Source organism: Ornithodoros turicata, chromosome 3, assembly GCF_037126465.1.
Source record: "Ornithodoros turicata isolate Travis chromosome 3, ASM3712646v1, whole genome shotgun sequence".
NCBI lineage: Eukaryota > Metazoa > Arthropoda > Arachnida > Ixodida > Argasidae > Ornithodoros > Ornithodoros turicata.
Genome location: NC_088203.1, coordinates 87,490,041 through 87,517,218, shown reverse-complemented (window position 1 = coordinate 87,517,218; position 27,178 = coordinate 87,490,041). Strand labels below are relative to the sequence as shown.

Genomic DNA, 27,178 nt, shown 5'->3' with positions numbered 1-27,178 from the left:
AGAAAATTTGGAACAACACTCTTACTTAGTTTAATGCAATATAATTGTGTGACAGCATATACAGGGTGTCCCAGCTAAGTGTATAAAGATTTTTTTAAAATATATATAACACTTTTTCCAAGATGAAATCAATTGCAATATAGCATATGCTGAAGGGCACTCCCTAGGAGGTCATTAGCAAAGTCCAAAGGCAACGTCTTAATTAGCTTTCATTAATTAACTTGTTAATTATAAAAGCTACAAAGTTGTTGCAATGAGAACATCTGTTCCTTTCGGTCACCTGATATCATAGATTCGATCATTCATTCATTCGATTCATCGTTCGACAGATCGCCCGCAAAAAAATTCGTGGAGGAACACCATTTTTTTTTCTTTATTTTGTTCATTGCGCTTCTTAGAAGACGCGTCTTTGCTTCATCCCCAATGTAAGAGGGAGAAAGAGCCTCTCGCGTCCTGGAAAAAGATTAAAAGGAAACAGAACATGCGCAACCCAAGATAAGGCCAGTTCCGATAGAGTCACCCGATACATTTGTTTCTGTTTTGTTTTGTTTCCGCAAGTTAAAGATCATCTTCGACGCATGATGCGGCACTACTCCTTTCCCCTCTCACGTTGGGGATGAAGGAAATACGCGTCTGCAAAGATGCGCAATGAACAAAATACAGAAAAAAAGTGGCGTTCCTTCACTAATTTTTTGCAGGCGATCTATGGAACGGATTTTTGTTCTGAAAACGGCTACGATATCAGGTGACTGAAAGGAACAGATTTTCTCATTGGGACAACTTTGTAGCTTTTATAATTAACAAGTTAATTAATGAAAGTTAGTTAAGACATTGCCTTTGGACTTTGCTAATGACCTCCTAGGGAGTGCCCTTCAGCATATGCTATATTGCAATTGATTTCATCTTGGAAAAAGTGTTATATATATTTTTCAAAGAATCTGTATACACTTAGCCTGCAATATTGGTGGTCCTGGTACTACAGTCAAATATAAATTGGTTAGAAAGATTAAAAACACAGCAATCAACTTTGAAAACATTTGTGCATTAGTTATATATAAACAAAAATAATATGCATCCTTCCTTCCTTACTTTTTTGTTTTACAAATTGTACAAGTCAAAGGTTGTCGAATATTCAACAAGTAACAATCTTTGGGAAAAAAAGGCATGCCATCAGTAATTTTTACTTAGCACGCAATTCTTTGTGAACATCCACATTTCTGACTTGCAGAGCAGAGAAAAGAAACCTGTTTACTCAGCTTCATTGGTTGATCACAAAATGTGTTCAAAAGGCCACCATGGTACATTCACGAAATGCTATAGGCTCAAGAGTCAAACAAAGTATTGGGATGACCATGCAATATATGCAGCAGAATGCAGTCATGCAGTATCATGCCAAGCAATATAGCAGATACAAGCTTGCACATGCAAATGTGACCCTTGAGAGATTTGTGTTAGAAAGCTTGATTTGCATGAAGTTGAAAAGCTCAGATATGAATTTTGATGCTCTTCAATAAATCTACCTGATTAATAATTTCGAAAATGTGCTCTACCAGAAAGATGTTTGAGGGCTGTCATGTTAGTGAACTGCTCCACTGTTTTTCAAATAGTATAGTTATTATCAAACAGTGAGCCAGTCACTGTTTAGACAGAGCACTAATGAAGAACTCTAGAATTGCATTCCAGGGAACTGTCTACAAATTGCACCTAGTGAACATTGAACCATTGAGTGGAACACTGTTCCACTTGAGTGTTGTGCTTCAGAAGTAATCTAGTGGCGGGAACCCAAAAGAGAAACCGAAATGGACACCTATATGAATGAAAATAGGCCTCTAACTGCAGGAGACTCAAAGTGCATTGAAGAGGCTGTAGTAATTTCAGGTAATAATGCAAAGCTCCTTTGCACAGATACTCCACATTAGCAAACAACAGAGACTAACCTGGTGCACTTTCTGCACGGGTTTGCTTCATAGTTTGCTTTTTAGACTATGCTATATTCTGGAATTATTTGAACACAAAAAATACATTTTGCAAAATCGACTGATGCTCATGCATATGCTGTTGGAAAGCGCAGGAAAAATAAATGCATTATAACACTTGCTCAAACTATTATTACGCCTTCCAGAATCCTCAAGTTTAGAATAACTTGAAGTATGAAGGCAAGCGATCTGACTTGTGCGCTGCATACCATGCTATGATTAGAGGTTCCATATAATAAGTTGAGCAACCTGATTTTTCAGTTTGTACATAGTAGTACGTTAACGGTTAGTCCTTATTCTTCGTGGCACTTTCTGCACCAGTCCATCAGATTATATGTTACATCATCACTGTATCGCAACAACTTATATGAAAGTAACTATCAAACTACCAATTAACTGCAAAAATTTGTCTTTTCAAAAAATTTGAAGGAACAGCAAATGTGTGAACAACATAATATCAGTCTCGAATTAAATTCTGAGATCACCTTATGAACAAAACTCAGAATAAAATTGAAATAATGTTCCAACAGAACTGGAGTACAAAACAGACGTTGTGTGCTTGCTTCACGAAGGATACATGATACTGTATATATACTCGCCTAACTAATGCATTCGTGTAATTGAACGACCCTCATCTTTGGATAAAAAATGTGGCACTTCTTGTTTTGCATATTTCTCCCCACAGACTTCAGCAGCACGGTCACCACGTAGCACACAGTGACAGCATAGAGCAAGCTCCAGTTTTTGTCGCATAATTAACTAATCATCTCTGGTGCTACATTTTTTTGGTTAAAATGTGCGTTAGCTATGCAAGTAAATATGATAATTAATACTTTGACCGGGAATGTCATCGTAACTGACTTATAAGCCCAGGAGCATCAGAAGTCCCTCACAGCAGGGCGAAGCGAGCCCTGACCTAACCCAATCTAACCTAACCCAGAGGAGCTATTGATGTGCTTATTATAGAAACGACTCGTCCATGCAATCCTATGAAAAATGGGGTGACGGGACCCTCAGAGTGAAAGTTAAGGGGGGGAGCAGGGCCCCCACACCAGGGTGGGGGCAACGAGGGCGACCGCCCCCTCTGCCCCCACCTTTCGACGCCCCTGTATAAGCCTATTAGCAGCAGCAAGATCGTTTACACTTATAAATAGTGCTGTTTGACAGGATATGGAGGGATGCATGACTTTGTCATATGCAGGGATCCTAAGATTTCATTGGTCACATGACAAATGTGGAAAATACGGCTTTCAAGTGCGGTCAAGAAAGAACATGGAAAGAACAAAAATGTACAAACTTAGTTTTTGGGTGCTGGATGACGTAAAGTTTGTTTCTCCTTGGAGATGAAAACAGTGCTACATGCTCTGCACCATTCCGTCGTTATAGTTTCTTGCAGATCATAGCAGCCAATCGTGGTCTCACAAGAGAACAATTGCAGATTAGTTGAATATGCACAAGACCCTTCTACAGAAGCGAAACAACCTGTACTTTTTCAAGAGATCCTCGTTCAACAAGCATGCTTTTTGGAATCCCACGACATGTGAATACCATGAAATACCCAACACCCATGCTTTAAGTCAGCGGGCATACCGTGGAGGTTCAGCGAGTTAGGAATTCTGTCTACTCCCCATGCCAATGCCTCAAGGAGGAAAATGTAGCCTGGTTAGTATAACTCTACCGTAACAATGTTGCAATGTAGAGAAGTTATGTTTTGATAGGTATATGGGAACATAAGCACAACATTTCTCTGCTTCATAAGGATATGTGTCACGTCAGGATACCAGTACTAATGGGGTACATCAAGCTTGAAAGTAAATAATCTGACCAGACAAGAGCCAGATTGTATTGTAAGGAACGTTTATGTAACATTCCAATGTCAGCGTTCGTGTGAGGATCTGCCATGGGACCGGTCGTGGAAAAATGTGAAATTTCCAATATCTTTGCACTAATTGGTATACACTTCCTGTGGAATGATAGGATCCCTGGTATGTCAGTATGCAGTTGGCTTGCCGTAACAGAAGGCAGCCTTGTGGTTGAGGAACTTTTATATGATGATCGATGCCATGCTTCACAAATGATTCGCTGTCACTGCCCATCTGGTGCATAGCAACCAGGCTGTCGGGATATAAACCAAGCAGTGCCATTTCGAGAGGGGGGCTTCTTGAGAGGGGGTAACGGACAGTAGGTGTCCTGGAAGGTCATAAAGTTGGACAAAATGGTGAAAGCTGAAAGAATCTTCACCACAAAATTTAGACTAGTACTCCTATTTTACTTTTCACCACTTCATTCTTTTTTTATCTTCAGTTCGAAGATTTCTGAAGTGAGCCCTCGGACACCTCTGAGACCAAAGTACGAAAAACTGTGTCCTTTCTCTGCAGCACGGTTCGAAACATGCATTTCTATGTTAAAGAAGTTTTAGTCTAAGCCCACCGGTCAGCGGCGAAACCTGACACGTTGCGTGTGGACCCCGGAAACTAGAACTACTTTACCGTGCAAAGGTGAAACTGTGTCGCAGCATGTGAGAAATAAATGTCGGCCTGCACCAATCATACAGAAAAAATATTTGTGTTTTTTTTTAAATTTAAAATAAATAAAATAACAATAAGAAATCAATAAAAATTTCGCAGCCACAAAAACCAATATAGCAGCTTTGAGTCTCCTGTCTCTCCTAAGAGGAAGAGATGATGCGCGTGTAGACCCCTGGTACCTGTGATGGCAATTTTGCAAGACCACTTGGAGGTCCCTTCCAAGATCGATTCCTCAGCCACCTGTAGAGCGTCTATGTGAGTATCGGGGTCAATCGAGAAAGTCAGCCTGAAACAACCACACCACCACAACATAAGCAGCGACGCAATGTGCTGGCGTCGCCAATTGAGAAGCCGAAAACAGTTGCGGGAAACGGTTGTCCGTGTACCTTGGGCAATCACTGAATCGGGCCATTTTTCGGTATTGCGTGGATGATAAATATTACACTGCACCAACTGCCCCTTGAGGTCAGCATATATAACGCAGCAACAAAGAAGACACAAACAATAAAATGTTACAGCGCATGAATGCACATTCCCTTTTCTTTAGGACTGCACACAACAATGTCCACATGCACTTAATTTTGGATCTACAATGCACAAAATTCCTGTTCAAGCGTACCGTCCAACTAAACATAACGTTAAATAAGTGAAGAACTAATGGCGTTACGAAGATACGTCAAAGAACTGACGCGTCAACGCTGAGACATCTGTTCAAATTACATTTCGTTATGCGGCGGAATATCTGAACAAACTTGCACGCAGAACAACTTGCTGTAGGCCGTAACTTGCGGCAGAGTATCTGTACAAAATGCAGTAAGAAACTTGGAAATTTTATCGGTCATTTATTGCGGCCTTGCAAAATATCTGTGGAAGCCCAAGGCCGAGACACCGACTTTCCTCGAAACAGTTCGGCTCTCAAGAAAGTGCCATAGTGTACGAACCAACGGCAAAAGTAAAAAAAAAAGCGAGAGAGCAACGAGGAAATCACCACAAGTACATCACAACAACAGAGACTGGTCACATGAGCCACACAGGACGAGCAGGAGAGGCACGTGAAACACCGACACACGCTGTGTTGTTTGTCAACCAAGCGTCTTCGTGCTGTAGGGGTCTCCATGACATCGGATCCACTGCCTCTGAGCAAGACACACTTCCACAAGTGAACATGTGCTACGGCTTCATCAATGCAAAAGGATGTTACTTCCTTTTAAATTGCACTTTATGTCCATTTACCAGAAGCCCCGCCGTTTTCATAATGCAGTCAGCAACCAATTTTTCGGACTCGACGGGGAGCATGCAAGAAGTCTGAATAATCGAGCAGTCAAAGGAAGAAAAAAAAAGAAAGAGAATAAATTTCGTTAAAAAAGCTACTTTATTCAGTTCAGTGGCCAGGAAAAAGAGTCAGTGTTTTGTTGACAAGTGCTCTTTCGTTAATGCACGATCATCACCGTACAGCGACGAAAGTACCTTCCAAGAGAGCACAGGTGCAAGTAAGTGGCTTCATCAGTTCAAAGGGTGATGAACGAACAGGTTACACATAATCCTTGCAACTCAAGGTTAAAGTGACAGACTCCCATAACAAAAATGTCTCTGTACAGTACTGTGTTAACTTTACAAAATTGCGGCAATAAGCCACTGGATGAATCTGTGAAGTTCCTGGAGGAGCTGCACACCAAATCTTGCCATCATCTACTATTACAGCCACCGCTCAATTTATTTCACTTTATTTTTTTTCCCTCTAGGAGATCTCTTCAAATTACTGAGCAGTCTGACTTTTTAGTAGCAGGTTAAAATACATTTACTTTAAAGTCTTTTATGCAACATAGCAAAAGAGCCTTCTGCTGCTTATAAGGTTTAAGGGCTGTGGACCGTACAAAATCAGACACATTCATAAGATCAAATGAGCAGAACAAATAAAGCTGTTCTTTGAATAAGTAGTCCGAAATATTGGATGTGAAAATGCATTCGCTCCAAACAGCGTTGCATGGTGCCAGTGATGTAAGAAAAAATGAAGAATCTCTAATTTTTGGAGTACAAAGACGTGAGCATTGGGAAATTCTTAAATAGTTGTTTATTTTGTCGATGCACAGTACACCTTTCTGGTGTCCCTAAGAACGCTAGCTTAAAAAGATGATGTGCAGGTCAACCACTACTCGGTTCGACCCACCCTTCTCAACAACTTGCTCGTCTACTTGCTGACAGGCAGTGAACGGTGTCGTGGAATGGACTTCCGAGTCCTCCTACATACCAGTGATAGCGATTTTGGCTGACCACTTGGAGGTTCCATCCAGGACGCTTTGCTTTACAGCCTTCAGGTGTCCCGCGTGGCTCTTAATGTCCACGCTAAACACCTCCCTGAATCCGAGGAGGCACACCGGAAAAAGCAATGTTACACCAAACCCCGCTACAAATATCCAACAGAGATCCACCTCATTTAGCAGTCCTCTGCATCGGTTTCTTTATTTGTCTACTTTTCTTTTGGGCTCTGGAGCTCTTTACAGTGTGGGGGAGTAAATTAAAAATTAACCGAGAGGACAACTCAATTTATATTTCGTTCAGTTGCACAGACTTGGGAGCAGCAAACATCTTATGTGAATCAGAGTGAAGTTGTGACGAATCAGCTGAAGTTTAATAAAAGTGGTGCTATTTTTCCAAAAATGCACTTGGGCCAAAAAGGTTTCTTACTCTGAAGCTTGTGAAAAAAATCTATAACAATACGTATAGCAAATGTTTGCTATTTATGGGTAGGGCCTGACTTTTTCGGGTTTTATTTTTGGCCAAATTCGGGGGTAAATATCGGGTGATATTTTTCATTTGAAAATTCGGGTGTATTCGGGTTAAATCCCGTTACGGCATATTCTGTCGTCAGGAATTCGGGTGATTTTTTTTTGTTTAATAAAAATTTGTCTTAACATGGAACTAATGTTTAGCAATGTTATCAAACTTTATTTTAATGCACGCTTACGAGTGTGCCAGGCGACCCTGATGTTTTCGGGTAGATTCGGGTTAAACCCGAATTTTACAGATTTCGTTCGGGGGCTAATTATCGGGCGGATACGGGTTTAACCCTAAAAAGTCAGGCCCTATTTATGGGGTATTGCATTTAATTAACAAGACTGTTAAGAGAATATTAAGGTTGGGCTCAGATAATGAGGCATGTTACTGTTCTTGCTTGTTTCAAAAAGCGTTGGAAGGAGAGAAACCTAGCATTGAATGCCAGAAGAGGTGATCCATTTAACCATGCTGTGCTTCTATGCCATACTCAGGTTAGTGTAGCCCATATGCTTTAAACAAACACACTTTAGTTTAAGCTCCACATCAGGAAATGCTCTGAAGCAGGTGGACACATATCAGAATATATTACATTACATTACATTCGACTGACAGAGGAAGAAATGAAATAGGCAGGTTGCTCAATCATGTACTCACAAGCAAATGTGCTCAAGAGTGATCCTATACAGTCAGAATTAACGAATAAATTAATTCCATTTTTAAGTACTCCAGTCAAACTCCTTTACAACGAACCCCTCTATAACGAACCCCCTTATAACGAAAAGACCGTTATAAAGAACGTTTTTCGCGGTCTGGTCAGGCGCCCATAGGATTCAATGTATACTTCAGACATTTATAAGGAATGGACCTTTTTCACAATGGCCTATGCGCATGCGTATGACCTTGAGACGCCGAAGAGGATTATCTCCGTCTTCACTAGATGGCACAATGGGGACAACAGAAGTGGGGACCAGTGGGGAGACCGCACGAATGGTGCGACCTTGTCGAACCCCACTCAGGACCGGTTTTGGCCCTTTGTGCTATCCACGTGAATTTGTTCTGACGCGCGCCGAGCATGGTTCGTTGGAGAGCCGCTAGGATACGACGGGTATGTGAAAAAGGTCCATTCCTTTATAACGAATTTACCGAAATAACGAAGTGTTTTTGAAGTCCGTAGACCTTTACAACGAAGTTTTGCAAGCAGATATCGAACTGCGAACTTTTTGAGAGCGTTTCTCATTCCGACGTGGCGCGCTCGGCACCACATATGATGGTTCCGCGGATGTCATAAAAGGCGGGGAGAGAGAACAGGTGTTCATCCTCCTGGCATTTGTCCAACCGGATGACTTGGTCACGTGGGTGGGGCGCAGCCAGGATTCGTGGACCTCGACTGTGCGTCCTGCTTCTTGTGGGCAGGCTGGACGGAGCGTGCGAGGTCCGACACGCGAAATAACGGTAATGCTGCGCCATCTCTTAGGCGAGAGCAGAGGCCTGGGAAGTGCCTGCCCTCCGCGTCCTACTGTTGGCCGGCATCCAGGAGGCGGAGCCCCCCTCGCTTTTGGTCAGCAAACGCAATGGTAGTCGCGGAAAAAAATCAAAAGAATTAAACCAGAACAAGAACTAAGGCAAGAAAATAGGCAGTGACTGTTAATTTTCCATCACTGTCTGTTGAAGAGGCCGGTCGTAACGCATTTGTGTCTTGGTTTTTGGCCTATGCTGCCGAAATTCGCGAGATGATTCAAAAGGCCCAGCACGTGCTTTCCACCCGATCGTAAAGCGGGCTTCTCCTAAAGCACACAGGCGTTAGGTGAAGCCGGCTTGCGGAATGGTGACGTGTAATGTTGCCAGAAGCTGTCCGGATATGTTCCCTCCACGTGTTCTGGTCGCCGTTTCCGTCACACAACTTCGCGGTTTGCTGTTGTGAGAGAGGTAAAAAGGTCAAAACAGAGATAAGGTTCCGTGTCTATTGTAAGTTGAATGTCTGAGGTGCGTTTTGATCAGAGCAACGAAATTCTACCAATAAACAAGATTGCTAGAATATTAAGGCATTTTTCTTTTGAAACACCCGTTTTAACGAAGTTACCTTTACAACGAAGATTTTCCGCGGTCTCCTGAAGTTCGTTATAAAGGAGTTCGACTCACGACAGGCACAGTCTCACTTCTCTGAGACCATGGGCACTTTCTCTTCAAGTTTAATTTTATTTCTGTGAAATTATAGTGAGGTACATCCAGAGAAGCCTTATTAGCTCCTCTCTTCAGATGGTTGTGGACCGAAATAACATGCTCCTGAAATAACTTCCCAAAATCCTCTCTGCAATATACTCGAGTATGAAATGACGTGTCAACATTACCTAGTGGCGCTATAAACGTCCCAAAATGACACGTCGCAACATAACAAACAGTGAAATGACTGTTCTGGAAATCCTAGATTAGATATATTACTCGGGTGCGAAATAACATGTGTCGGTAATACAGAATGCCGCTGTGCCAAAATGACACGCAGCATTATGACATGTGCTGGAATAACCTTCTGAAATTCCCATAGTAAAGCGGATTTTCTTCAATTATTATACTGAACAGCGTGCCCATAGTGAGCCATAAATTATGCGGTAAATTTCTTCGTTTGTCAGCACTTTATGTATTTCTTGCTGTTGTTCACTGTTTGCCTATAGAGGTGTGCGGATATTCGAATCCTCGAATTCGAATCGAATATAAATCACTCGAAGTATTAGATTGGCGAATCGAATATCCACTATTCGGTTTTCCAAACATTCGATTATTCCCCGAATATGAACGACACCACCCCGAAAGTGGGCTTCACCTGATGCTTCCCTGCATGAGGTGAAGCCTGCTCTACGAAGTACAGTAAGCAGGGAATGCGGTACGTGCGTAAACGTGGGGCTACTTTTTCTGCACACACCCTATGTATTACCCATCAAATCTTGAAATGAAGAGCATGGAATATAGGAGCACATATCAGGTATTCCAATCACAGATGGCGGGATTAAGAAATATGCAGCACGGGATAACGGCAAACCAAAATGTGTCAAAGATTATTGGTGGTACTATTACGTAGTCCATTGTCGTAGTATGAATGGCAATAAATCAAATAAGCAGTGACTTTTACCTGATCTGTTCAAAAATTTCCGGCTTGTCTCGTTCTCGAATCTTCATGCGTTCCTTCATAGCCATGATGATGTTATTCGCCTTTCCTTCTGCACCCTGTTTCGTACTCTTCTCCGCCGCCCCTGGGAAACAGTAAATTAACGTAGCACATGCACAGTTAAACAAAGCCACATGGCTAGAGCCCCTAGCTTTCTGCCATTCCGCAAAATTTTCATAGAACTGGCCACATCTCGTGGAACATCCTGTCTCCCTCAGAATCGTGTGTTTCTCATAGAATATTCTATATACATAGGATCTGACTTTTTCGGCTTACACCTGATTCCGCCCGATTGTTCTCTCCCACATCAATTCGGGTTAAACCCCATTTCTCCCCGAATTCTAATCACATAGTATCACATTCCACCATCTATTCATTGCACTATCATTATAACATGTGCACGATTGAGTAGCAATATGTGCACACATCTGATGAAAATATTATCTGAGAGCAACAACAAAGTATGCAAAGTACATTTAATGTTACATCATGTGCTGTTTGTGACTATAAATCTCGAGGAATGCAAGTTTGGAATGCATGTTAAAACCAGCAGTTCCTTCTTAAGTCCTCGTCTTTATAGCGCTCAGCAGCAATATGGTCTCATACCAACAAGCCCAGATTTCGTCACTCTTCCAGTTAAAACCAGCAATGGGACTTTATTGCCCTGCATTCTCTTGCTTGCCATACTGTGGGCACTAATGGAAGCGATTCTCCTATACTTGTGTTCAACTTAAGAAGGAAACGAAATCTAGTCTGTCAGCTCTCAAAATATTACTGCGCCACAGATAGGATGGCTGGACACAGGAGGCCACCTTCCCTTCTTGCGCCAGATAATGTAATCCATCATGCTCACTGTGTTTCTGCATTGGCTGTTGAGACTGGCCGCACGACACTACGCTGCGGAAGAAAGTGCGCTCCCCCACTGATGGCGCAAGGTGGCGCGCTATTGCTTCTCCTTATCTCCAACGGCGTATGTAGTTGACGGACTAGATTTCTATTCCTTCTTAAGTTGAACGTGACTATACAGAAGTGAACTTGAAAGATTTTGTCTTGAACCCCCTCTACCACTAAGTATGACTCAAATTTCCAGATTTGTCAGGCGGCTACGCTACAGTCATCCTTTTCCTCCTTGCCCTTTGTCCCTCCCACATGTATTGGAATATGCTATGCAAGTAGGTCAGCTGTCTGTGCAGCTCCTCAGTTTTCCTCTCTCCCCTATTGTCCATGGAACAACCTCACTGATCCTTCTTCCAAGCAAGGGGGTAACATTTCAAGGTTGTGGCGCACATGGTTTCTCCTATGGACCCATGCCAGTGTACGAGTACTAGTATTTCCTTATTGCTGCCTTGTAAATGGACAGACACTTTGTCATGTGTGGGTTCTCCAAACTTTACAGTCTCCCCTGCACGGAGATAAATTGTCGTAGAATATACTAAATAGAGCATGAAGTCTTAGGGCTTAACCCGATTCTTCCCCGAATTTGCATCCCGAATTGAAGGTTGCCTCTTTAGGGTGAAACCCGATTTTTACCTGGCAAATTGCCCTCACTGAGACGTCTGTAGGAATGCACACTAACTTGTTTGTCAGCAAATTCAGTTACATTACCATTTGTACCGAACCAATTCAGTCAGAGTAACTGAGCCCGATTTCTCCCCGAATTTTGCGTGCAGGAAGTTTTTCCATCCAAATTTGCATGAATCTAGAGCGCATGTTTATTTACCCAATTTTTATTCCCCGAATTTTGAAAAAAATATTTCCCAAAAACTTAAGGCTCTACATATGAAGTCTCATTGCTGGTTTTGAGTCTAGTCTCATCCGTTTGTGTCTGTACTTTGCGCATATCTATCCAGACTATGAGAAATGTTACTAACAACTAGTTTACACCAGCTTGCTTGCATTTTATTTCAATATGTTCCAAAAGGAAACTAACAGGCAAAAATGGGAGAAGTGTAGCACTCGCAAGTGAATAAAATAAGTATTTAAAGAGATTGAAACATTTATTTTACTGAGGAACAAGCTTTCGGATGGAGTCCGTCCTTCATCAGGCGCGATACATTGAACACTTGGTAGAGATATTTATATATTCTCTGATGTACATTAGTATAAATATCTCTACCAAGTGTTCAATGTATCGCACCTGATGAAGGACGGACTCCGTCCGACAGCTTGTTCTTCAGTAAAATAAATGTTTCAATTTCTTTAAATACGTATTCAATGTGTTCCACCAATAATGCCTCATTGTGCACAAAGACGTATGAGGGCCTCAATACCTAATTAGTTTTTCTTCCGTGTACTTACTCTGCAAGCAATCTGCGTTAAGCAGGTCCTTGCATTTTTCGTGGCACTTGACACCACACTCGTTGCAGCGCAGTCCTTGGTTCGCGATACCCCACAGGAGGCCTTCGCACTCGTAGCAAAATGTGGGTGAGGTGGCTGTCCACGATAAGAAGTTGTGTGGCGTCGTGCTGGAGATCGGATAAATCAGAGCTTGCAGTGTCTTCTTGTAAACGTGCATTTTCTGCAAAAAAAAAAAAAGAAGTCACAACCCTACTTTAGACTTAAGGCGCACCTAAACCGAGTTTACTTTTACGTGATTTGCGGCGCATCACATGAGCCTTACAGCAGTACTGACTTATATGGGACCTCGAGAGCTTCAAATCAGTGTTGGCGTGCAACTTCACGTCACTATATGTACTGAGGTTAGTAGATCACGTAAGAGTTTCTAACCTGATACAGAAAGCTTTTTACATGTTTTGCAGTAAAACAGCAAATTAGTGCAATGTAAACTGTAATGAGTGGATGTCATGTACCATGTTTCATGTGTCGGACGGAGGAATACCAGTGAGGCAAATTCAGGCCAAACTGAAGCTGAGATAAGCTTTGTATCATGTGATGTTACAATAACTAGCAACATACCGAATAATCACGCCGATGCCAAGCATGAATGACGTTGCTTTGGCAGATTTTAGTTTCAAACAGCCTTACATAAAGCTGGTTGAAGCTAAATTGGTGGTATCTCTGTGCCTTCACTGAATATAAAAAGCATGGACTGCTCAAGATCAGTGATAACAGTGAACCCTCGTTGATATGACCCCCGATAATCTGACATACACACTTTACGACCATACTCCGGGGGAACAATGCAGTGAAACCTCTGCAAATCCCCCCCGTTAATATGACAATTCCGCATTATGACCAAAATTTTCGGGAACGGCCATGGTCATAATAACGAGAGTTCACTGTACATCAATCATGGATGGCCAATACCAAACACTGGGGTATTGAAAGACAAAATAGTATCAATACTCCAACTTTCTTTCAACATGCTTTCAAACTTGCAGCATTTCAAGCTTCCAGCATTTTAGATTGCTTGTGTTTCAAACTGTCATGGAACTCATGAACAGTTCATCACTACTTTCTTCATTTCAGAACATGTGCTCTCTGTCCAGGAATACTATCACCTTTTTGTTCACGCAGTTGCTATGTTCACTTTGCAATGACGAGTGCATTTCAGGTATAGCACCCAGCCTTCAGCTGTCTGAGAATTGTCAACGTGAAGTCTGGTCCACTTGTTCAACAGAAAATGAATTGTGCCTTCTGAATATCTGAACTTTTTATGTCTTCTTTTACATCTGTTTTGACACCGTTGGTGACAGGTGATTTCACCATAATATGTCTGCATAACATGAAGGATAAACAAAGTAATTTCTAACCCCCTCCTCCCCCCCCAAAGATGTCCTTTGTGTAACCCTGACTGCAGGCCCAGTAGAGCACCACGGAAGGAAGAACAAAGTACCTACCAGCTCTTCGTCGTTCAACGACTGGCGAGGAACCGCAGAAGTCAACCCGGCATTGCGTTTGGTGGCAGCCATCGTCTGGAATTATACTTGTGTATATTAGAAAGGTTACACACATATATAAATCACAACAATCACCGACAACTTTTGAATGCATGCGATCACTACTCACTACACCGATAGTTAAATTTTGATTTGACAGACTTATTTGTCCTCTTCGGGACAATAACTCGAATCCATTAGGTGACACACAGATTACAGGGATGGTTGCAAAGCAAAATAAGCGACGAACCGAGAAAAGTGCATGCAGCTTTAGGGATGGATGATGCAGTTTCTGGGTGGACTTGGATAGCAGAACTACACCACGACTGATTTGAATTGAACATGCATGTCCAGGTTTCAGAATGCAAGATCTACATTGAACTCCCAATTAAGTTCTTGTTCATAATACACAATGCCCACGGTTAGAGGGGGTGAGCTTCACCGGACAGAGCTATGTCTTGTCCGAACTTTGTAATACCTCACGTGCAGTCACACTTACAATTGTTTGTGCAAAATGGAAAGTATGTATGCATGTTTGCAAGCACAGAGCAAATTATAGTTTTAAACAGTGCCTGCCTTCTTTCAGACTGTACTTTTTGATACAGTACAGCATTGTAGCTCATGAGATCTTTTTTGGTACTCAGTGAAAATGGCAATACTATAGTAGTGTTCAACGTAAGAAGGAAATCTAGTCAGTCAACTACAAACGCCATTGAAGATAAGGAGAGCCATCAGTAGGGCAGCGCACTTTCTGCTGCAGCGTAGCGTCACGCGGCCAGTCTCAACTGCCAAGGCGGAAGCAGAGTGAGTATGATGGATTGCATTATCTGGCACGGGGAAAGGGCGTGACCTCTCTGCGTTCAGCCAACAACACCTAGATACAGAAAGCCTGCGCGCTCGTTGACATGACGTAACAATTAAGAGTCAGCAAATCAGCACACTGTTTTCAACAGCGGCAGCCAATCACAAACGTGCTTTCGGCGGTCGTAGCCATGAAGACGAGCCACCGTCGTCTGCGAGTTGTGATTGAACGTCCCCACGTACTAAATGGGGAAACTTGGAAAGAAAGCGCAAAAAGTTCTCAATGTTTCTCAAAACTGCGTCTCAAAGCGCCTTGCACTTTTTGTCTAAATATTTAGGTCTGCAGGTTCCAGGCGAGCTGCAGTCATTTGAGAGTTCTTGAATTCGCAGAACGGGGAATCGCAGTGGCAGACGAATCCTGATCGACTCTTAATGACCTCGCAGTGAAGGAGGGAGAGGAGGAAATGAGCAGACTTTCTGTATCCTGGTGGTGTTGGTCCAGCCATCCTATCTGTGGCGCAGTAATAGTTTGAGAGATGAAGGACCAGATTAACTAGATTAACACGACTATAGTGATAAATACTTGCTATATCTGGGATAAATGCTAGTGCCTACGAACAGAATAAAAAACCATAAGACCTTCAAAAAAACACATATTGAATTTTTGAAGAAAACAGAGGCTGAGGTTCTTAATCTCTTTGGCCACACATGATGCATGAGCTCGTCACTCAAATGTCACCATACCAGCATTGGACAGCATTTTTCCCAAAATTATCACAGCTTATTTGCTCGTTTACTATGCAAGTGAATACAGACAAATCGGACTACCAATTAAGCACTCGGAAGTTTTTCGACGAACCAAATGTCGTCTCACAGGGATTACATGAAGAGGTTAATTAAGGAAATTAGTCTGGTACCCTAACAGCACAGCACATTAGAGGTTCTCCTGGAGTTTTGGCATGTTCAGCAAAAATGACTGCGCGGCTTTTCCAGATGCTTTCATTTTTCCAACTACTCTTTCCGCTGCGTACTGTTTCTTCTAGCGATGTTGTTGATAGATGGCAAATATTTATAGATAAATTGGTTATGGGCAATTATTATCGCAAATACAGGCAGAAAACTAATCAGGAATGACGTTATCAAAATGAAATGACAATTAGGGTTTTGTTTCCCGTCTGAGTTACTAGAAGGCTAGCACACAATACTAGGAACTCAACTGAGCAAGTTTATGATCAGTGGAGAACGGTGCACCTATTAGCTACGCACATGCAGGTTGAATGGATAGATATTAAGGACCCGATGGGGAAAACACATTTCAGCTGGACCAACAGCCGCAAAAAAAAGCAGAGTAGAAAAAAAGAAAAAAGAAAAAAGACAGGCACAACAAACATGCATGCCCATTGAAATATTGTTAACAAAAGATTCAAGCTGGGAAAAACTACAGCTCTGGCAGACAAAATGTTCCAAAAGATATACCTTGAGGACCTTGATCGTCAATGAAGCACGAAGAAGAAAGGGCAGAACATTAGCTGTTGCTGTTGCAGTCTTTAGAAATACAGCACTTTCAAAGTGACAATGCGAGCTCTCGCATTGTCATCTTGAAAGTCAATCACAATCAATGTAACGGTCAATCACATGTAACATGTACTACTTGAATCACCATTCTTTTATGAACCTTTTAAGGTTTTGCATGGTACTGTATGATTAATGAAGGATGCACTGAAACGAAGGATACTCAGGGAAGGAAGGAAGCCTGACTCACCAGCTCGCTGACAAGAGGAATGGACTTTCTTCTGGGCCTAATATCTGGCATTGAATCAATGTTGCTATAAAAAGGATTGTGCTCAGGCCTAGAAAGAAAAGGGAAACAAAAGGCAAACCTTGTTGAAGAGAAACACTAGGGAGTTTTGTTGCAGTATAGTGCTCTGCAGCGTGCATTTGGAAAAAGTACATCAGCAACAAATAGTATGCATAGTCCTTTGTGCTCTTTTTCTTTTTCTTCTTCCAAAGGCTTTATTTATGTGGTTGAGAAGATATACAGCACGAATAATGAGTGAAAGTGAAAAAAAAAAAAGGTTCGTCGCAGACTAAAAAGGTGTAGTGTGTAGTGTTACCAGTGGTGTGAGGATACTGAAACTATTTTTTGTTTTGTAATTAATTGATTAAGTGAAATTAATTAGTCAGTTTTTTACTTATAAGGAGTAGTTGTAAACGAGAAAGTTGTAGCGGGCGATATAACAACACGAAACCTGTTGATTGCAACTTTGTACCTCTAGCGGATCCTCTTTTTCCTGGCTCCGAAGACTAACTTTCGGGTTTCCAAAAACCTGACGCGTAACCTGTTGCAGATGTGCAAGGAGTCAATTGTCAAGCCAAAATGTCAGTGAGAACAGTGATTAGCCTTCGTTCGATAACAGGACGCTCAAGAGCACTGTGATCCGGTGCTCCTTGCGCGTCTGTGATAGGTTCTGCATCTTTTTCTTGCAAATCCGAAAGTTAGTGGAGCCTCGAAAAAAAGGATCTATTAGAGGTACAAAGTTGCAATCAACGGGTTTCATGTCGTTCTATTGCCCACTATAACTTTCTCATTGACACTCTGGCTCTAATGCTTATAATTAAAAAACTGACTAATTAACTTCACTTAATTAATTAATTAATTAGTTAATTACAAAACAAACAAAAATTGAGTACCCTCACACCACTTGTAACACTATACAGAGTGTCCCAGCTAAATGCAAACAGAATTTTTTTGAAATACGTACACGTATCACTTTTTTCGAGATGAAATCAATTGCAATATTGGATATGCTGAAGGGCACTCCTTAGAAGGCCACAATCAAACTCCTAGGGCAATGTCCTAATTAACTTCATAATTATAAAAGCTATGAAGTTGTCCTAATGAGAACATCTGTTCCTTCAGTCAACTGATACAACAGCCATTTTCAGAACAAAAATACGTTCAATAGATCGTCCGCAAAAAATTTGTGAGGGAACACCATTTTTTCCTTTATTCTGTTCATTGCGCATCTCCAGAGATGAGTCTTCCCTTCGCTCCCCATGTGAGAGGGTGAAGGAGCACAGTGCCACCTCATGTGTTTAATAACTTGTGGAAACAAAACACAAACAAATGCATCGAGTAATGCTATCAGAACGGCCCTTATCTTGGCTTGCATTTTCTGCTTTCTTTTAATATTTTTCCAGCAAGCAGGAGGTGGCACTGTGCTCCTTCACCCTCTCACATTGGGAGTGAAGGGAGGATGCGTCTCTGGATATGCACAATTAACAAAATAAAGAAAAAAATGGTGTTCCTTCACAAATTTTTTGCAGATGATCTACTGAACAGATTTTTGTTCTGAAAACGGCTACGGCATCAGGTGACCGAAGGGACCACATGTTCTCATTGGGACTACTTCGTAATTAAAAAGTCAATTATTGAAAGTTAATTACGAATGCTCTTCAGTATATGCTATATTGCAATTGATTTCATCTTGGAAAAAGTGATATATATATATATATATACAGGGCGTCCCAGCTAACTGTGAACATATTTCCAAGATGAAATCAATTGTAATATAGCATATGCTGAAGGGCACTCCCTAGGAGGGCATTAGCAAAGTCCAAAGGCAATGTCTTAATTAACTTTCATTAATTAACTTTTTAATTACAAAGTTGTCCCAATGAGAACATCTGTTCCTTTCGGTCACCTGATATCGTAGCCGTTTTCAGAACAAAAATCCGTTCGATAGATCGCCCGCAAAAAATTCGTGAAGGAACGCAATTTTTTTCTTTATTTTGTTCATTGCGCTTGTTAGAAGACGCGTCTTTCCTTCACCCCCAATGTGAGAGGGAGAAAGAGCACACTATTGCCTCTCGCGTCCTGCAAAAAGATTAAAAGGAAACAGAAAATGCAACCCTAGATAAGGCCAGTTCCGATAAAGTCACCCGATACATTTGTGTTTGTTTTGTTTCCGCAAGTTAAAGCTCATCTTCGACGCATGAGGCGGCACTGTACTCCTTTCCCCTCTCACGTTGGGATGAAGGAAATACGCGTCTGCGAAGATGCGCAATGAACAAAATAAAGAAAAAAATGGCGTCCCTTCACTAATTTTTTGCGGACGATCTATCGAACGGATTTTTGTTCTGAAAACGGCTACGATATCAGGTGACCGAAAGGAACAGATGTTCTCATTGAGACAACTTTGTAGCTTTTATGATTAAAAAGTTAATTAATGAAATTAATGAAAGCTAATTAAGACATTGCCTTCGGACTTTGCTAATGCCCTCCTAGAGAGTCCCCTTCAGCATATGCTATATTGCAATTGATTTCATCTTGGAAAAAGTGTGATATATATTTCTAAAAAATATGTTCACAGTTAGCTTGGACACCCTGTATATATATATTTAAAAAATCGGTTTGCATATAGCTGGGGCACCCTGTATATTCAGTCCATCTTTTTAGTGTGCGATAAACTTTTTTTTTACTTTGCCTTATTTTTCGTGAAACACCCTATATATTACTAAAGTCCTTGAATTGGGAAAAGTACCGCCATCCCTTGTGCCCGCTTGCACGAAACTTCTGCTAGGATCCTAACTTTGAGGAATGTCCTTTAGCGCAGCCTTGCTAGTGCTTGTGTCACGTGCTACTGACGTAAACTTTTTTTATCAGCGAAATGCACTGCCAGAGCTGCGCCAAAGAAAATGTCTCAAGTTAGGATCCTAGCAGATGTTTCGTGCAAGCGGGCCTTGATCTTGCTGCCTCGACCTTGGACGTTTCATGGCAGTTGTACAACGTAAACCTATGTTGTGGCCGCCATTAAAGCTCCAAGGTCGCGGTGGAAAAGAGAAAAAGCTGTCGCTACTTTTCCCTGGAGGCAGCATTGTTAGTTGCAAAGGCAAAGCAATGTACAAGCATATTCCAGATGGCTGGGGACAGAGGTCGTAAAAATTGCTGTTTCAGGGTCCTGTTCAACACCCCACATAAAATGGGAGATATACCAAAATTAACATCGATATTTTACGAAAATTGTGACATTGCGGCAAAGAACCTTTGCCTCCACTGCTTCAGATGTCGCGCGTAAGCGCTCCATGCTCCATGACGAGTGTTCATGCAGCGAACTATTTGCACATGATGTCATTAGTACTAGTACACACACGTGTCATGCAACCGCGCGCAGCAACTTCAGTAGCGCGCGGCGCACATGGACATGTGCGCCGCCGATAATTTTCGGTACGCCCCCAAGCAGCAAAATGTACTGAAAGTCGGGTGCAATAGGGGTGGACGGATAGGTGGGAGGCCTTGAACAGACTCGTGAAACTAAGGAACATCGATAAGACACATACCGTCCACCCCTATTGCACTCGACTTTCAGTACATTGTGCTGCTTGGGCCGACGCAGTTTCCAAACCGGCGCGCCGAGGGCCTCTTGGCACGTGTTTTCGGACTCGCTTCATTGGAAAAAGCGCATTGCAGCTCTCTCGCGAAGGCGTATTGCTTTTGTCTGCTTGTAATGACACGGAAACTATTTAAATTTAATGGCACGAAGTAAATACATATCGCTCACGCACGTATTCGCCGATTTATTGATCGCGATGACTGTAGATTGCGGTTTTATGCTGCTTTTGACTTGTTTCTGTTCGCGCCGCTGACGCCACCGCCGCCGGTGGTAAATGGCTACCGGTCAAAGTTCACTCGGCACACTTGTCTAGGCGGCGTCTAGGCGCACAGCAGCCGGAGGGCGACGCCATGTTGCCCCATCATGACGACGTATAGTGGTTCTGGCTCTTTGGGCTGAAAACCTCTGCTGTGGCGTTGCTTTCCAATGTTTACGCCTGGTTGTTTTTCAAATTTCATTTCTCTCCCATCCATTCAAGAGAATGCCTAAAATATCGCATTTTCTTCTTCTTCTTCACTGCTGGTGTTTGAAATATTGATTACCAAATGCCATTGGTGGGAGGTAAACACGTGTTACGCAGAAACATGTGTTAGCTTTTTATTGCAAATACTAGTTTCCCGCAACAGTCGACCCGTTCGCAGAAAAGAGTGTTATCACGGTACATCCCACACCACCTTCATCAAACAAAATTTCCGTTGAAGACACCGACGAAGAACAAGGCGGTTATAGGAGTTACACTTGCACAAACTTCCCTTAAGAGAGGAGGACAAAACTGCGATTGTAGCGTAGAGTTCGCTCTGTTTCAACGCCGCGATTTCAATATTGCAAAGTGTTCGATATAGGGTCACTCCATGCCAAACGTCTCAGACATTGCCCTCAACAATCCCCGACTTCTTTCAAATAAATTATGGTTGATTGTATCCATGTAGCCAACGCTCTCCCGGCTTATTTTTGCCGCATTTTTTTTTTTTCGCCGTGGTCGCCGTGGATTGCGATGGGACATGTGACCTACCTAGTGTGAAAAAATTCTAACAAACAAGCTTTTACGCAAATTCCAATCAAATCTCCTCTGAGTGAAGGCAAAGCAAACCACTGTCGTGTCAAGACCCGTTGAAAGTTGATCGACACTTTATATCCAGAGTTTATAGCCCCGAGAAAACTAAAATTTCGAGACCAATCCTTTACGGAACTCTGCATCTTTTTAGAGCCATTTAAACTGTTTAGCGCTGTTGTCTAGCGGCGTGTCAAAATATTTTGAAACGCGCAGACTTCGAAGAGTACGCAGAAAAAAAAAAAATGAATTTCGGAAATATTGCATTTTACCAAATATTCAGTCGTCAATTGCACACTGAGGTGGTCCTGATTAAAATATGAAACAAATTGCATTTGACAGTAGGCCCCTTGATCACTTATTTTACAAAGCTTCATCGAAACACTTTTTGTTTTGGAAGCGAAAAAATTTTTTTGAATTTGACACCTCCGCACTCATCCGGCATAACCCCGCATGGCTGCTTCAGCCCAAGACGCATCGCCGCCGCTGCCGCCAAACACACACGGGAGCGGTCCAACCCCCCCCCCCCCCTATTTGCGTTCCTTATCGAAAAAAAAAAGTACTACTACCGCCTACTGCGGCGACGCAGTGGGACCGTTGGGCCTACGGACGTACTTAGGTGACAACGGGCAGGGCGGGCTATTGAATAACCATAATCTGGACGGACACAACGCTTACTAACACCGACTCTACGGTGTCAGGCAATAAAGGGTGTGCCATAAACAGAGGGAAAGCACGACAACTTACACTCTCTCGACTACTCCCAAATAATACCATAACAAAAGGGAAGACTAACACTGTCCAAGTGAAGTCAGTTTCGCGTCAAAAATAAGCCGAGAGAGCATCGGCTACATGGGAACAGTCAACCACAATTTATCTGAAAGAAAAATCGGGAATGGTCGAGTGCCATGTCTGGGAAGCTTGGTATGGAATGACCGTATAGCGAACTAGGGCGCGTTCTTCCGCCACCCAGCAACGTCTTTTTCACTCAAGAGACTTTTTCACTGCGTTTGTCTGATGAGGACGCCCGCATAGGCGTCGAAACGTTACAAGTAAATTTTGTTACCTGTTGTGTCAAGCCGGTGTTTCATCTTTTTTCGTCATCACTCAAGAGAGAAGGATAAAACTGCGTTTTTAGAGCCTACAGTTGGTCCTCTTTTAGCGCCGCGATTTCGACATTGCGAATTATTCGATATAGCGAACTAGGGCGCGTTCTTCCGCCACCCAGCAACGTCTTTTTCACTCAAGAGACTTTTTCACTGCGTTTGTCTGATGAGGACGCCCGCATAGGCGTCGAAACGTTACAAGTAAATTTTGTTACCTGTTGTGTCAAGCCGGTGTTTCATCTTTTTTCGTCATCACTCAAGAGAGAAGGATAAAACTGCGTTTTTAGAGCCTACAGTTGGTCCTCTTTTAGCGCCGCGATTTCGACATTGCGAATTATTCGATATAGCGAACTAGGGCGCGTTCTTCCGCCACCCAGCAACGTCTTTTTCACTCAAGAGACTTTTTCACTGCGTTTGTCTGATGAGGACGCCCGCATAGGCGTCGAAATGTTACAAGTAGATTTTGTTGCCTGTTGTGTCAAGCCGGTGTTTCATCTCTTTTCGTCATTACTCAAGAGAGAAGGATAAAACTGCGTTTTTAGAGCCTACAGTTGGTCCTCTTTTAGCGCCGCGATTTCGACATTGCGAATTATTCGATATAGCGAACTTGGGCGCGTTCTTCCGCCACCCAGCAACGTCTTTTTCACTCAAGAGACTTTTTCACTGCGTTTGTCTGATGAGGACGCCCGCATAGGCGTCGAAATGTTACAAGTAGATTTTGTTGCCTGTTGTGTCAAGCCGGTGTTTCATCTCTTTTCGTCATCACTCAAGAGAGAAGGATAAAACTGCGTTTTTAGAGCCTACAGTTGGTCCTCTTTTAGCGCCGCGATTTCGACATTGCGAATTATTCGATATAGCGAACTAGGGCGCGTTCTTCCGCCACCCAGCAACGTCTTTTTCACTCAAGAGACTTTTTCACTGCGTTTGTCTGATGAGGACGCCCGCATAGGCGTCGAAATGTTACAAGTAGATTTTGTTGCCTGTTGTGTCAAGCCGGTGTTTCATCTCTTTTCGTCATTACTCAAGAGAGAAGGATAAAACTGCGTTTTTAGAGCCTACAGTTGGTCCTCTTTTAGCGCCGCGATTTCGACATTGCGAATTATTCGATATAGCGAACTTGGGCGCGTTCTTCCGCCACCCAGCAACGTCTTTTTCACCCAAGAGACTTTTTCACTGCGTTTGTCTGATGAGGACGCCCGCATAGGCGTCGAAACGTTACAAGTAAATTTTATTGCCTGTTGTGTCAAGCCGGTGTTTCATCTTTTTCCGTCATCACTCAAGAGAGAAGGATAAGACTGCGTTTTTAGGGTCTACGGTTGGTCCTCTTTTAGCGCCGCGATTTCGACATTGCGAATTATTCGATATAGCGAACTAAAGCGCGTTCTGCCACCAGACAGCAACGCATACATTGAACCGCGCAAAGACGCCACAGAAGCAAATGCAAACGTAAAAAAACTCCGCGAATCCGCAATGATAAGGACATCGAATAAAGGCCTCCAGAGGCAATCTTCATAACAAACGGCGCATTACTTTTCGGCGACGAGCGGCAGAGCTTTGGATGCTCTCATCACCTTTTGTCGTTTATAAATATCACATTTCCTGTTTATCCAAGAAATTCGTCACGCCCGCGGCTGTTATAAGCCCGTTCTTGAAATGTTTGTCGTCAGTAAACAAGCTTCTAAAAGGGACAAAATGAAAGGGAAGACGACTGTGTTTCTATGGAAGGAGCCTAATATGGAGAAAACATAACGAGTTGCATTGTACCCATTGTCCCGAGCACATATGTACTCATATGTACATATTATATTCATTAACCCGACGCAACACAATGCTATACTTGTAACATTGTTGCCGGTAATACTAACCGATTCTGGGCCAAAACCGCGTAGTCTTTGCGTCAAAATAGCCCAAGCTCAGCGAACGTTACCGAAAAACAGATGCCGCACAATGTAAAAAGAAAAGTAAGCATCCTACGTCAACCCGATTGCAAAAACGGTTTTAGTCAAGCATAAGCTGGTCACCCTGCATGTTTGGCGCTCTCAGTTTTTCGGCCTTTCTCGAATCCTGCCACATACGTAGATTTAGTATAATTACAATAAATAAATAAATAAATAAATAAATAAAAAATCAATTCATTAAGTGTTTAATTACTGGTTTCCGGGAAAACGTGAGATACTGAGCAGAATTGGAGTTAGTCATTATTTAACGTCGCCCAATGTATCACCTTTTCACTGTACAAACAGAAAGCACAACAGGACATTGTGAGGCCCAAGCATATTGGTTTACGTTTGTGCTAGCTCATTTACATGTGCGAAACAGATGTCGAAATTTTCTAATTATATTTCTCTTTCTAACGATCCGCCCCCCCCCACACACACACACACACGCCACAAAAAAGAAAAAGAAGAAAAAAAAGAAAAGTGGGGGAGAAGTTCCCACGCAACGAACCCGGACAATGAACAAGTCAATTTTGAAATTTGACTGAACCCCGAGTCAAGAAAAACATACACAGTCACGAACAGATTCGCTGTAGCATAATGTAAAACACCGAGACTAGGGGACACGAAGGGACAGGCACAACACGAAGCCTCAAGCACAGCTGAAAATTTTACGTCACAGACCACAAATATATATGCAACAGAAAGAAAGTAAAACGCACAGTTGAGGACAAAATTCAACTTCACCAGCTCGCTTGCTTCTTAGCCATCTTTTCATTGTCAGATTCTGTGTGTCTGTGTTTTCCTTTCATCATGTATCACTAGTTAGCCTGCATTTTGACTCTTATCCGAGTCAATTTTGATTGGTGTAAAGGATGTTTCGTTAGTTAGGATTGGAGGAATTTGAATGCAGAGCACGAGCGCCTAAAATAGGTAGCTATCTAGGGATGCGGATACAGCCATTCGAGAAACGCCAAAAAAACTAAGAGCGACAAACATGCAAGGCGACCAGCTAGTACAGCTTGTAATGATAAGGTGTACCCATTTAATGATCGTTCCTTCGTCACCTTTGCTGTTTTTGCATGGCTAAAATCGGTTTTGCATTCGAATTGACGTAGGATGCTTACTTTTCTTTTTACATTGTGTGGCATATGTTTTGCTGCAATGTTCGCTGGGGTTGAGCTATTTTTTGACGCAAAGCCTATGCGGTGGCACGGCGTGGCGCCACATGTAGCCGCTGACGCTTCCGGTTGTGCCTTCTGTTTGTGAACAGTGAAAGGGTGAGTTGACAATCGCAAAACGGGCACATACTTTTATGCACCCATCGCTAAATTTTCCTATGAACCGGAACCGAAACCAAGCTCAGCAGGAGCGTAGGATGGGCCTTCATCTCTGGTGATGGTGGTGGTGGTGAAAGGGCTCGCCGTTGTCGGTCTCACAGAGGTGGGCAACGTCACAACTGACGCCCTGGGGAAATGCGCGTCCTGGGCCGACTTCTAAGGGAACTGTGCCGACATATGTCTGAAAGCGTCTGAGGAAAACCCAGAAAAACCCCAGACAGCACAGCCGGCACCGCGATTCGAACCCGGGTACCTTCCTGTCTCGACGTGACATGGGACCACTAAGCCACGGGAGCTGCTGCCTTTTGGTGTCTCTGGCAAGTAATCTGGGTCGCAATCTGGGCGAGTATCAGGTCAGCATACCGGCGCTTATTCTAATCAGCTCCATCGATCCAAAGCACGTGGCCTTCCGCCGTGAAATGGGCGTTGTTCTGCCAGTGCTCGAGATGCACTTGTTTCGGTTTCGGCTCATTTGTAAAATAAATCCTAGCAAAAAAAAAAAAAAAGGGAAAAGGTTCCTTGGAATAATGACTGGCTCCACTGTGCTATCTCATATTTGGCCAAAAACGTCTAAAAAGGTAAAATAAGGTAAAAAGTTAAAAAGGTAAATATAACGAATTTGAGTTGTAATTAATCATTCAGTAGTGAGATACTCTGGTGGACAGAATGTCCATGTAACTGTATAATCTGTCTTTAATCATAGCATCTGTGCTGGTCTCACAGGATTTTTTAATTTAAAATCTGTAGCGAATAAAAAAGAAACACCCAGTGTAGTTAAAAGTAGTTACGGTCATGTCGGCCCTAAGAATGATACTGTAGCCATATGTATTTGCCTCGAAAATTTAACCCGCCAAAGTTTGAATACTGAAAGCAATATGTTTCGTGACATCAATCCATGTTGTGCTTTACAAGGATGTATTGGCCCAGAAATCAACCTCTGGCTCTGGGGGAACACCGACCTTCCAAGGGGGGAGGGGGTATTTGTACATGAACATGTTTGCGGATATGCGCATTGGTAGCTGACTTGTACTGGTCAACCTTAGAAACTTAAGAGGGGGGGGGGGTTGCTAGAAACCAAGAGCTTGAGGGGGGCGGGAATCCCTGTTTACATGTGTTAGTCATATCCAGCATAAGCGGCTCTTCTCCTAGCTGCGATTTCTTAGAATGCAGACGGCGCCACATGGCAATATCGGAAAGGGCACGCATGGGAAAGGGTGTCTCAATAATATGGGTGGGGGCAGGCACAGTCGCCTCCGTCCTCCCCACGCGCGC

At 42.7% G+C, this 27,178-nt stretch overlaps 1 protein-coding gene across 4 annotated transcripts in view; it reads right to left on the bottom strand.

The window, feature by feature from the left end:
* The window catches only part of LOC135388768 (protein unc-13 homolog B-like), a 291,747-nt gene that overhangs the window by 37,048 nt on the left and 227,521 nt on the right, over positions 1-27,178 (bottom strand). For 3 of the 4 annotated variants that reach the window (XM_064618549.1, XM_064618546.1, XM_064618548.1), the window contains 5 exons: positions 16,842-16,929; positions 14,240-14,314; positions 12,738-12,957; positions 10,404-10,524; positions 4,684-4,790 (listed from right to left, as the gene is read on the bottom strand). In XM_064618549.1, coding sequence (XP_064474619.1) covers positions 4,684-4,790; positions 10,404-10,524; positions 12,738-12,957; positions 14,240-14,314; positions 16,842-16,929 — 611 coding nt within the window. Of the gene's footprint in view, positions 1-4,683; positions 4,791-6,752; positions 6,860-10,403; positions 10,525-12,737; positions 12,958-14,239; positions 14,315-16,841; positions 16,930-27,178 lie in introns of all 4 variants that reach the window. The other variant, XM_064618547.1, reaches the window with a different exon arrangement.